This window comes from Podarcis melisellensis (assembly GCF_964234715.1).
Source record: "Podarcis melisellensis genome assembly, chromosome: 6".
NCBI classification, from domain to species: Eukaryota; Metazoa; Chordata; class Lepidosauria; order Squamata; family Lacertidae; genus Podarcis; species Podarcis melisellensis.
In genome coordinates, this window is record NC_138538.1 from 13,034,952 (window position 1) to 13,047,936 (window position 12,985).

The 12,985-nt window shown below is 41.0% G+C and overlaps 1 protein-coding gene and 1 long non-coding RNA gene across 8 annotated transcripts in view; one reads left to right on the forward strand and one right to left on the reverse strand.

The window, feature by feature from the left end:
* LOC309373298 overlaps window positions 1-12,985 on the forward strand; it is a 95,131-nt gene that overhangs the window by 56,965 nt on the left and 25,181 nt on the right. The window lies entirely within an intron of this gene.
* The window catches only part of ZNF831 (zinc finger protein 831), a 46,502-nt gene that overhangs the window by 19,883 nt on the left and 13,634 nt on the right, over window positions 1-12,985 (reverse strand). Inside the window, exons 1-2 of one of the 7 annotated variants that reach the window (XM_081916601.1) lie at window positions 12,193-12,308; window positions 8,175-8,231 (exon numbers count right to left, since the gene is read on the reverse strand). The exons of 2 other annotated variants lie outside the window; for them this stretch is intronic. Coding sequence is in view for 1 of the 5 variants with exons in the window: in XM_081916599.1 (XP_081772725.1) it covers window positions 12,193-12,210 (18 nt within the window). In the remaining 4 variants the exon portion in view is untranslated. Of the gene's footprint in view, window positions 1-2,040; window positions 2,149-8,174; window positions 8,975-12,192; window positions 12,325-12,523; window positions 12,679-12,985 lie in introns of those variants that run through there. 4 more of the 7 variants (XM_081916602.1, XM_081916599.1, XM_081916600.1 and 1 more) reach the window with 4 other exon arrangements.

Sequence of the window (12,985 nt, forward strand, 5' to 3'; positions counted from 1 at the left end):
CAGGGATGTGATGTTCCCACACCAACAGCACGGGAGGTTTTGGAGCCCGGTGTGCTTGCAAAACTTGCTTTTTTCAAGAACTACCAGGGTTTTTCAGCTGCAGTAGGAACATAGAAAGCTGCCTTATGGGAAGACCAAAGGTCCGTCTAGTTCAGTATTGTATACACTGACTGAACTGTTTTTACTGTAACTAGGAAACTGAGCTTTGGTGCACACAGTCTGGTACCCTAGTAAGTCTTTAAAAAGAGCATTTGTAAACTTATCCTTCAAAACAGGGGCCAATAAGTGTATGTCCCCAAATTTAAGATATTTTCAGGCCACGGGGGGAAAAGATAAATTTTGCACATACATAATGCAATCTACTCTACTTATTTTGGAAAAGTTTTTAAAAGGAAACTTTCTGAATGTAGCTTCCTCAAACTGATGGTGAAATCATAACTCTAATATGGTACTTCCAAGCCAGTCAGCTGAAACTTCATATACAACCTATTCCACACATCACCAAAAAGACTGGAAATGGAGCATATTTAAAATATCATAGTGCTCTGCAGCAAGCTTTTGCCCAGTTCAAAAAGAACTGCCCTCCATATGCACAGAACCATTTTTTAATTGCCTCAGGAGATAAGAAGTCTTGCTGAGACACTTCCAAACCGGTCCTACAACTCACATATATAGTTTTGCCCAGAAAGATGTACTGGAAGTGATTAGCTTCCACATTTTGCAGGGAGGAAGTCTAATAATCTATCTCAGAGCAGTCCAACATGTGGCCCTTAAGACCATTTTGTCGGTCCTCAGAAACATTTGATGCTCCACCACCACCAAAGCACTTCCCAAAGTCAGGTAAGCGAGATGCTGGGCTTTGGGCCTAAAGTCCTCCCATCGTCTCCTTCCCTAAGCCTAGTTAGTACTTCCCAGCTTTGGGAAGGAACTTGGAGGGTTACATGCCCCTGCCAGAGCCTTGCACCTCCTTCCCAAAGCCCAGTGCCTCACTTAACCTGCCTTAGCAAGGCAGCACAGACTTGTGGGGGCATCAAATTTTGGCCCACCGCATGACAAGTTGGACTGCCATGACCCAGCTGCTTGGCCTAGCACTGCACCTCTTTAGTTCCATCATGTCTTTGCCTTTCTTGGTACTTTATTTTCTTGTCCAAGTGAATCTCTCTGTAAGGAATGTTTGGAAAACATTCACATTTACATGCACTTTTAATTTCAGGGTTGGCACAGGGGGGGAACAAACAGTTGAGAAAAAGACACCCTGCTGAGACCTGAGTGTCACTCACTGATCTATTCTTCCTTGTGGTTTCTCCTTCTCCCGCCTCCGTTCCAGGCCTACCATTAGTTTATTTATTTAACCAGCCAAGCAAATGGCATCATTAAGCAACAAACAGAGCATTTTCATTTGATCTTTCAGCCATAGTGTGCTCTGTTCTGCTGTCCTAAATTTAATCAGCAACATCTCCAGCTTTGCTCCACACTGAGACGAATTTATCTGGAAAAATCTTGCATTTGCACTTCAGAGCATACCATAATAATGCAGAATATAAAAGGCACAAGCATTCAGTGTTGGACTGGAAAGCAAACAGCAGGTTTTGAAAGCCCAACCAACACCAAATTATTTGGACTCTGCAGCACAGGGAAAGTAGAAGCGTGTGCTAAAAGTGAAAAGGCAATTTAAAATAAAAATAAATGACTTGCGTTAGACCTTTGTGTGTCAGATTCAAATGGGGGAGGCCCAAATTTAAATCCCCACTCACCTATTAAGTTCCCTGGGTGACCTAAATCTATCATGAAGAAAGGATCACTGCAGGCTCTAACTTTGAGAGAGCCATGGCAAAATGCCCGCCCTCCACAGTGGCGAGCAGAAACATCGCAATCAGCACCAGGCTCCTGCAAGGGCACTAGCACCCCTACAATGATGGCAGGTGGTGATGACTATCCCAGTGAGGTGGGAGAACAATGTTTGTGCACTGCGCTAGTTAAAAGAAAGGTGGGAAACAAATGTACCAAATACCCCCATCAAATGCAAGAAAATAGGATTACCTATGCACTAGTGAAAATATTTGAAGTTGTCTTGCGCTGCAAACTCTGGATAACGTACAAAAAGCACCAATGTTTATTTCTCCAGCAATTCCAGATAAGTAGAGGGTCCTTCATGAATAAGCATAAGAGATATGCCTGTGTTGAAGTTCTAGCTTAGGATGTCCACAGTCAATTCTTGGCTGCATGGAGAATTATTTTGATGTTCTTAGTAAGTGTTCTTCAGCTGTCTGACAGACAATAATAATGACTGTTCCAATGGGTCTTAGCAAATACAACCCACACAAACATTAAATGTTCAGGTGACTGGGTGGTTGTTTTCAAAAGCTAGTCCAGGCATCTTAGAGTCAGCTGAGAGATTCCTCATCTTTTGGCAATGTCTCACATACAGAAAGCATGTTCAGTGCTTTGCACATGCATGCACACACAATCATTCTGCTTTTTTCACATTTCTTTAAATACACACTGTGAATGGCATATTGGGAAATCTCACAGCTGAGTATCTGAATAGCTCTTTAAATGCACACACTGTGAATCACATACTGAGAAATCTCACAGCTGAATATCTGAAGGCAGGAAACAACCTAACTATTTGGACAACCAGAGCTTTATATATTGACGTAGATCAGCACAAAGGTCACATGTACACTACTGCACAGTGGTAACTGTAAAAGGCAGCCATGGGTTGGAGACAAAAACACTGGGAAAAGATCTCACACCTCTGCTGAAGAACCATCTCATATTTGTGTGAGTCTCGTCACTGATCCTAAATTGGTGTGCAGGGATCTGAAAGTGCAGGACAATGTATTTTTAAATTGAAAAGGAGGGGTATGAAGAAAAACAGAAGGCAGGGAGAGAGAGAAAGCGAGGGAGAAAAGGGCTCATCCACACCAGCTTCTTTCATGCCTAGAAAGCATGTTTCCAAGGGGTTTTCCACTTGTGCTGTGCTTTCTAGGCAAGAATCCCAGTGGTTTTGCTTTTCCTCACCACTTTCCCTTGGAAAACCCACTCTTTAGCAATAAATCAGAACCGACGGCAATCCACAGAAAACCCAATTGCCATTTGCTCCGATTCAGAGCTAAACCGCTGGTTTTCCTGGGGGAAAGCGGTGGGGCAAACGGAAGTGTGGATAAGGCCACAGAGAGACAAAGGTTACATAGTGGGGTGGGTGAGTTGAAAATAATGTCAATATATTTCACATCTGGCAGCCCATGTGCCCCTTTGCTTTCAGAAATTGCATGGCTAGACGAGTCTATAAAGCCCAGGACTCAGAGGAGAGTGGCTTCCTATACAATCATAGAATTGTAGAGTTGCAAGGGCACAATGGGTCATCTAGTCCAACCCTCTGCAATGCAGGAATGTCAACTAAAGCATCCAACCTCTTCTTAAAAACCACCATGGAATAGAAGGAGAGTCCACCACCTTTCAAGGGACTCAGTTCCACTGTTGGACAGCTCTTACCATCAGAAAGTTCTTCCTGATGAATACAAGTTCGTACCATCATCCATGTGAGTTCTTTAGATAAGTAAAGATGTGTATCATACTCTGTGTTTCCTCTTTTCCAGGCTAAACATAGCCAGCTCCTTCAACCGTTTCTCATAAGGCTTGATTTCCAGACCCTTTAAAATCTTGGGTCCCCCACCTCTGCACATTCCAGCTTGTCAGTATCCTTAAATTATGGTGCCCAGAACTGGACAAAGTACTCCAGGTACGGTCTGATCAATGCAGAGCAAAACAGTACAGTACTATTACTTCCCTTGATCTTGCACCTCACCTGAAGAGGCTCCAGCAAAAAAGGTCGGAAAAGCCCTTGGTGTACATATACTGTAGTAGGCAAAATGCAACCCTTTGAATCCTTGCCAATTTTTAGTCATCTGATCCTTACTTCCTTTAGGTGATCATAGTTAAAACAAACTATGGTTCCCCAAGTTTGGACATTACAGGAAAATGAAAACTTCTGCTTCGTAACAGCTCCTCTTCGTGAATGTAAACAAAGAGGAAATGGGAACACACGATTCTAAACCCTATGAAGATTCATCCTCATGATAAACTATGGTTTATTGTTAAGTCTGAATCCAGGCTTGCTGTCTTTCACTGCTCAAACAATGCAATGCAAAGAACCTACTGACTTTCATTTCATGTGGGACCTGTGCATTTATGGTTGCACAAAACGATGAACAAGACCTCTAGCTGTCACTAAGAGATATAAAACCTAAACATACCTTTTAGTGAGTGACATATCCAAGTTTTACTGATACAAGCTATGGCCAGGTTCACACTTAACGCTGAGACAAACCATAGCTTAAGCATGATCAACCAAATGTCCAGGTTACAGCTGAACCTAGGGTCATTTGTCTTTACTTTGGGAACCAACTCATTCATGCTATGCCATGGTTTGACTTTGTATTGCATTCACACCAGGTGCCTAAAATGTTCCCCTAACCTTTGAGAATTCTTGGAGTATAGATGAGGGCCCTGTAGACTTGGAGGCAAACAAATGGGCAGTGCTCTTCATTAGGAGTACAACTTTTATAAGCATCTGAAGCTTATGATTTTGGTTTTAACACTCAAACGCAGCCATAGAAAAATGAGCATTCAAAATGCATGGAGATCCACCAAGCTGGACAATAAGAACCTTTTGTATTGTACTGCAGTCATTTTCTCCTTTACAAGTACTATATCACATTTCAAAATGAAACGGGAGACTTCATGCTCTGAAACTCAATCACGCGTACTAAAGGAAAGAGCCGCAGCTCAGTGGCAGAGAACATGCAAAAAGGTCTCTGGTTCAACACTCCCCCCCCCCCCCGATAGCCTCAGGTAAAGCTAGAAAAAACTCTTGCCTGGAACCCTGGAGAGCAACTGCTACTTAGATTAAGGTTACCAGATTTTTTTCAAAGAATCTGAGGACACTTTTTAAAAAAAAAGAGGAAGAAAAAAAGTTTTTTTAAAAAAGTAATCTCTTCTGTGATCTCCTCTGTCGTGCAGCCTTCCTCTGGGCTCCGGCCTGCTCTCTTGGAGTGCTAGCTGCCGTGGAGTAGGTTCAGGTCGGTCCTGGGCTTGGCCACATGTCCTTGCCCTTCCAGTGCTCTCCTACCACTCCTCAGCAATGGCGGCACAGCAAGGTCAGGGCTCCCCTCTTTTTTCTCCTTCCTCTTTCTCTCTCTTCCTTCTCCTTCTCCTCTCCTCCTCCTCGTGTCGGCTCCAGGTTTTCCTGGCCAGGAGCGCCACTGGGCAGTCACTCTCGCTCCTAGCTCGATTTGGGTTGCAGGGGCGGATCAGCGGTTCCCCCAGTTGACAAGCCAGGCGTCCCCGGTTCTCCCTCGGCAGTTGTAGTGGCAGCAGCAGTCTCAGCAGCTCGTAGCCAGCCTGGTAGCGCAGTTGGCTCTGGCTGGCTTTAGGAGCTGCTCGCTGCCGTGGCAACCACCATTTTGCCTCGCCAGAAGTCCCCATATGATGCGTCTTGTGCCATTGAACCAATCATGCAACATTCATTCCCTAATAAATCTATAACACTTAAAATATAAATCCAGGGGCATTAAATGAAAACTGGAGACATTCCGGGGACAGATTTTGTCCGGGGACAGCTTTGTAAATCCAGGGACTGTCCCCGGGAAACAGGGACGTCTGGTAACCATAAGTTAGATGGGCCAGATCTGGGTATAAGGCAGCTTTCTATATATTTCTATGTAAAGGCCATTTCTCAAAAACTAAGTGCTAGAGATATATGAAGTAATACTTGAGGTATTTAGGAGGGGCAAAAGTTAAATTTTGAAGTTTTGGGATATTTTAAGCACGTGTCCTGCTTTTTGTACCTACTGTCATTGCATATACTGTTGTTGTTGTCCTCATCATCTTTCTTGTCAAAAGTTGAAAATAAATAAACATTAAAATTAAAAAATCTGAAATAAAAAATTAATACAGCTCTCCAGCATGCTGGGGTTCCAGCAAGTTTGTACTGCAGCATACAGTATTTCCTGAACAACAAGAAGTCGTGTGAGGTTGTTTATAGATGCCACAAAATCAGCCTAGAATAACTACATACATTGTCATCAGGTCAGTTCTGTGCCTTGCTTCTTAATAAATATGAAGGAGCAACTGAACAAGTATATTGTGAAACAGATCAGCCATTCCAGTTTCTTCCCTCCAATTTCCTCCTTCACTTACAATAACTATGGTTACCATTACTGAAATCCATAGTTTGTTTCCATGCCACAGTTGGAATGTACACTTTGCAATGGGCTTGGGATTCTGGTGCACAAATTATGGTTTGTGGTAATGCTAAGCAAGCATAGTTTGTCTGATTTGAATTCAACAGTGAACAAGTTATTACAAATTAGAAAGTGAAGGAGCGGATCAGGGCATGACTGCTAAGGCACAACGCACAACCTCAATAGTGGAACCATGATACAGCCAGACCACTGCATCAAGAAGTATGTTTTGTCTTTAGTACCGTATTTACTCTAGTCTAATGCCCCACTGAATCTGATGCACACCTTAATTTTCGCAATGTCATTTGGCCAAAAAAAGTGAGCTTTAGATTCGAGTAAATACGGTACAACACAGTAAGCAATCTACAGAGCAGATATTCAAAAATAAAGTTGCAGATTTCCGAGCTAGAGTAGAAATATTTCCCCTGCTATCTATTTCAACTGCAAACAATTTTCTTCTGACATTTCCCATTTTTTGTTCGCTGTTGAAATTGGTTTCATCCTCCAGTATCTTATAGCTAAAAGTTTCAGTGCAGTTGTTGACAATACATTCCAAACCTTATTAATGGACCAATTGCTGTAATATTCTCTTTTCAGGACCAATCTGGGGGCCTGATTTATGGTACTAAATAAACCATACTTCCATGAGATTATTGGGTTTGGCTGTCTCCAGCGCCTTTGCTAACAAAGCCTGGCAGCCCAGCATTCTATTTCTAAATTACCAGTAACCAAGGAAGCTCATTGTCCTTATAGCATTTGAATCTAGGTTACAGACGTTATATATCTGTAAATGTTAAAACCATTTTGAATAATTAATTAGCCTTGCCTATGATTCACCCGAGACAGCTTGTAATATCAAAATGTGCTAGAAACTGTATTTTGTTCTAGTAAAATATACATGCTTATGGAAGTTTACAAAACATGCTTCAGTCATGGGACTGGCAAGACTTTCTATAGATACTGTAGCAAACATCTGATAACAACCTTTGCTAGTGCCACAATACAGCCCCATCAGTTCCTATTTTAACGTAAAAGCATTTATCCATTACTTAACTCTTATCCTAGAGTAATAAAAGCCACTTCAGAGCATGCAATAGGATGACAGAGCAAATTATTACAATTAGTACAAAGGGCTACAGAGCAGATTCTAAAGCCGTTCATTAAAAATTCAAAGCAAAGGAAATAAGAATCTCTGATTCATCTCAGTATGGAAGAAAAAAAGCATTCTTTATTTTTACTCTCCTGTTTGATCATTTGCAAAGCTGGAAATTTCAAAAGCTGACCTCAGTAAAAACACCCTTTGCGCAATAAGTATTAAAGCAAATATTGTTTAGAGAGCACTTGCCTTCTCCTTGACCAATTTTAATTCAATATGAATATTTTTCCCATACTAATTCTAGCAACAGTACTCATGAAAACTAAATTACATAAAGTATGCACGATTTAGGTTATTTTCATGGCAATTAAATTTAGATTAGTTCTTTTAAAGGGAAAACAAATCTTATACATGTGTTCAGCATTTTCATAATAAACTGCACAAACAAGATTCTTCCTGCAAATGTGCATAAGAGGGAGTTTCAAGTTATTCTGGTCAAAATCACTTGTGCTTTACAGTGCCAGAAAAGAGTTAATCGTCCTTAGCATGCATACCACACATCAACAGGCTTGCTTTTCTATAAGCACAGAAACAAACCTGGTCCATATTTCAAAGTTTCTGATGCTTGAGCAAAAAGTGCAAAATATACCATTAATAAAGCCCTATTTAAGGTTCCTTGTTTTGGAAAAAAAAAAAGTGCTGTGTGTGTCAGAGAAAAGCAACCATCCTAACAGTAGCTGCATTAAAATACCCACAATTTAGCCCTTCTTGTTCTTTGCAGTCTCTCATCAAAGCTAAGCAGAGAAATTAACAACAAAGCTCTTGCTAACCTTTAGATGGCTAAGTCCATAGGCCAGAGGTGTGCTTCAGGTTTCTCTGGGAAAGCGCTGGAACAACAACAACAACAAAGGATTCAGAGTCTTCTTTTCAATTGTTCTGGCTCTCTTTTTTAAAATGTGTAAAAAAAAAAACCCGATGCACAGAAGGTTTGGTGGTGGGCGGTGGGCTTTGGGGTGGGGAGGGAAGAAGAGGGTGATTTCAACCCACATTTGGCGTGGGAAGAGTTTTAATGGCTCTAGCTGGTAATATGGTTTTCCTGCTACAGTGTCTGTACTACTGCAGCTCTGTGTGGGCGTAAAGAAATGACACGACTGGGTTTCAAACCATTAGAGCAACATTTGCAAACAGATAAAAAAAAAACCATCAGGTACAAATGAAAAAAAATCCTTTTTTCACTTTAAAGATACAGCAGGACTAATACCCTTTCAATCCATCAGAACCCTCCTTCTGGTCATGTAAAACACAAGCATCAGCTGCAATACATAGGAATAGACTTGGTAACTTTTTCATGTAATAAATGTTGTATGGATTACTTCTGTAAGCTCTTTGTTAGGTATTTCAGAAGGCATTTCAGCCATTTGTTCTATTGTGCTCTCTGTAGTCATTGCCCTATGTTCTAATTCCAATTCCAATCTCCAAGGGCCCTCACTTACATAGCCCAAACAGTAACAGCCCCATACAAAAGAGAGGCATCAGCAGACTGAGTGAGGGTAATCTCAAGGTTTGCATAACTGGGAGAGAGAGACCCTCCAAAGAGAGTCTAGCGAGAACTGAGTGTGCTCATGCTCATAAAGGTAAAGGTAAAGGTAAAGGGACCCCTGACCATTAGGTCCAGTCATGGTTGACTCTGGGGTTACACAGCTCATCTTGCTTTATTGGCCGAGGGAGCTGGCGTACAGCTTCCGGGTCATGTGGCCAGCATGATTAAGCCGCTTCTGGAGAACCAGAGCAGCGCACAGAAAAGCCGTTTACCTTCCTACCAGAGCGGTACCTATTTATCTACTTGCATTTTGACGTGCTTTCGAACTGCTAGGTTGGCAGGAGCAGGGACTGAGCAACGGGAGCTCACCCCGTCGTGGGGATTCGAACCGCCGACCTTCTGATCAACAAGTCCTAGGCTCTGTGGTTTAACCCACAGCGCCACCCGCATCCCTGCTCATAGAATGTTCATAGAATGCTGGCAATTGGGGGGGAGGGGAGGGATGGGCAATGGAATAGCTGGAAAAGTAAGATGTCAAAAACACAGACACACAACACATATAGTGCCCCCCACTCACTTTCTCACAATCTAGAGTCTCCTACATGAAAAGGGAGGCTTCCCCCTCCTCCACCAGCACATACACATACAATTTCTTTGTTGCAGGGTCCCAGTGCTATACACAGTACAAACAGTAATTTTAATTCTCTGAGTGCCTGTTCTTATGTAGCCAAAACAGTACTATCCACACAGAGAAAGGTATCAGCCAGCTTACTGGAAGAAGCTCATAGTTTACAGAAATACAAAGAATATTTAGGAAAAAATCTCTGCCCCCCAAAAAACCACAATTGAGGACTGAGCATGCCCAGTGGTCATGGAATGCTGAGGACTGGAGGGGCGCATGGAATTTGAGTATCCTTGAAGAGGGCAGGGTTTCAACCAGCGATGAACAGGGATGTTCCACACTAATACATTTTGTTGCAGGTCCCACTTGCATAAAGATAATTTTTAAAGAATGATGAAGTTTTTTTCCACTTGTGCACAAAAGTGAACTATACAAATATTCATTGGATAATATAAAACAATACTTTTGAAATTTGAATTAATGAAACCCTCAACACTCCTCTATGGATGCAGCAGGCAAAAATATTATTCTCCAACAAGTCCTTTGACTGATTAACATCTGATACCCTTTTAAATATATTTGTGAGAGGGGATGGGGTTTGTTTTTGCTCTTGTTTTTATTATGTATTTTATGTTGTATTTCAATGTTGTGAACCACCCTGAGATCAAAAAGAGCTACTAGCTTGTAACCACAAAGATGAAAGGAAATCAGAAACAGAAGCAACTAACAGTTCAAAAACCAAACCTGAATTTCTATGTTAAGCTCCCAGGAAATGGTGTAGAACAGAATAAGGACGTTATTGGGGGGAGGTAGCCTAAAACATGCAATTATGTAAATATCCTCAAAGGTCTAGATTAGAGTGTGCCCCCCACCCCACAAAAAATATTTTCTCAGACTAAGAGTAGCTTCCCCAAAGTAAAGCAGCTGTGTCTACAGATAAATAATGACCTTCATAAATGAGGAATGGAGCCCATTCTTTAAACAAAAACACTTTATAGAGTTCTTCATTCAAATTTCTACTGGTGAAATGTATATCAAGGCCATTTATAACAATTGTGAGAACATTTCAAGCGTGCAAGTCTCTGAACCCAAAGTGCATTTTACTGCCTCAGAGTTCCGAGATATTTAATCCAATGTCAGGACTGCAATGATTCAACGTGATTTCAGACTGAGAGGGCAGTGACTGTTCCCCCACTCAGAGGCAAGTTCCTCCACTATCTTTGTTAATTGAGAGTCTAACTTAATCCAACTTTTAGCAGTGCACAGGGAATCATACAATTTCCATTCTGCACATGAGGAATTGTGTGTTTAAAAAAGCACCTGAAAATTCAAACAAAGCTTGAAGTGTTCAACCAAAGGTGCTAGCTTTGTACCTGGGGAGAGTTTTTAAAATGGGGAGAGATATATTTCATCATGCAGTTTCTCACTGATATATCTCAGGTGGTACAATTTCATTAAGACTATCACATGGCCTTGTCAAGTCAAAAATTAAATTCCTTCTTATGGTTCTGTTTAGCATACAGTCATCATATTCCCTCATTTTAAAAGTCTTCTGGAAAACATTTTCTTATTATGATTACACTTTCTGGTTATTCTAAATCAATATACAACTGTTCTCTACTGCAGACGCTGTTTAAATAGCCCCTTCAACTTTATTCCTCTCAACCACTCTCCCCCCCACCCCATTTTTTCTCTTCCTCCTTCCCTTCCAGCTCCCCCATCTACATGAAATCAGGTCAAGAGCTGCACATGACTCTTGGAACACAGCGTTGGAACACAGGGTTCCTAGCCCTGGAATAGATGAAGTTGAAACTCCACAAGATTGCTTATTATTCAAATCAACAAATCTCACATGTACTATGCTGCTAGTGTTCAGCTGCTGCACAAATAATTATCCAAACAGGATTTAGGAATGACATAGAAATCTGCCTTATACATCCATCCAGCTCAATACTATACAGTGACTGGTAGTGGCTCTCCATAGTTGTTTATCAATCATTTCCAGGGAATTCTGGGAATTATAGCTCTGTGAGATGAATAGGGGTCTCTTAAAAACTCATCACCCTTAACAACAGTTCCCAGGATTCTTTGAGGGAAAGCCATGACTGTTAAAGGGATAAAACTGTGCTTTAAATGTATTGTGCGGATGTGGCCATATACGCCACTGGATCCAACCCTTGGAAAACATTCATCAAGCTCAGCAAGTCACAGGATAGGAAGACAGGTCCTCTTATGGATCAGCAACTGGTCAAAGAACAGGAAGCAGAGAATGGTAATAAAATCAACAGTTCTCACAATGAAAGGATGATAAGTTTTAATAGCACTGGAACCAACAAAAGTTGCTAGTTGCCATTAAAGAGCAAATTATTTTGCTACAAATATCCATTGTCTTGGATTTGCTGTCAAGCTCACTAGGATTCAAGGAATCATAAATACTCACTTTCCCTCCCTTCACCCACCCCAATTTGACGAATCACTGCAATTAAATATAAGAAAGAAAATTTCAGGCTCTCGCTAACTAATCTAAAGCAACCTAATAGGTGAAGCATCTTAATTCCATTACACTGGCATCTTGAGTATTTTCACTCTCCCATTGACACACTAATAATTCTTTGTACTCCTACAGCTCATAGCACTTCATGAATAAAGGTCTCAGAGCACTTCATGAATAAAGATTAATTTTTACCACTTGTGTTCTGCACATGCATAATCGAATAATGGGTTCTTGAAAAGTAGAGTCCTTGCTATTATGTTTATAAGAGTGTTAATCCGAAAGAATAGAAACAGTTAACTATTATTATACAAGAAAACATCATAAAATATTCCTTCCAGTAGCACCTTGGAGAATAACTAAGTTTGTTATTGGTATGAGCTTTCGTGTGCATGCACACTTCTTCAGATACCAGTGCATACACACGAGAGCTCATACCAATAACAAACTTAGTTGGTCTCTAAGGTGCTACTGGAAGGATTTTTGTTTGTTTGTTTCAACTACAGCAGATCAACACAGCTACTACCTGTAATCATAAAATATATCCACAAAATCAGGTATTCCCATCAGTGTAACTTCGGGGGGGGGGGGAGATCAGTTTTTAATTGCTCAGCAGAAATGAAGCATCTTTGTGAATCTTGCTGGAAATGAGGTTATAGTTCCCTTTTGAGTTCACTTTACCTTTAAAATAAATAATTGTATTTCCATTTAGAGAATCAAAAATATATTAGCAAAGAGGACTACAGAAAAACTTTCTACCAGCAAACAGAATAAACAAGTCCTGGCAAAACTGATAGTTGTGTGCATAGGATTAAAGACACAGCTAGCAAAGACACTTAACTTGCTCAAAACTGCGAAGAATTTTGCTTGGCAAAAATTCAAAGCACCATGGAAACAAATGAAGTCACTGGCACCAAATAAGCCCATCCATTCTAACATGTCTTTATGGAGAATGTATTGAAAAGATTTGGAGAAACAATATCATTGC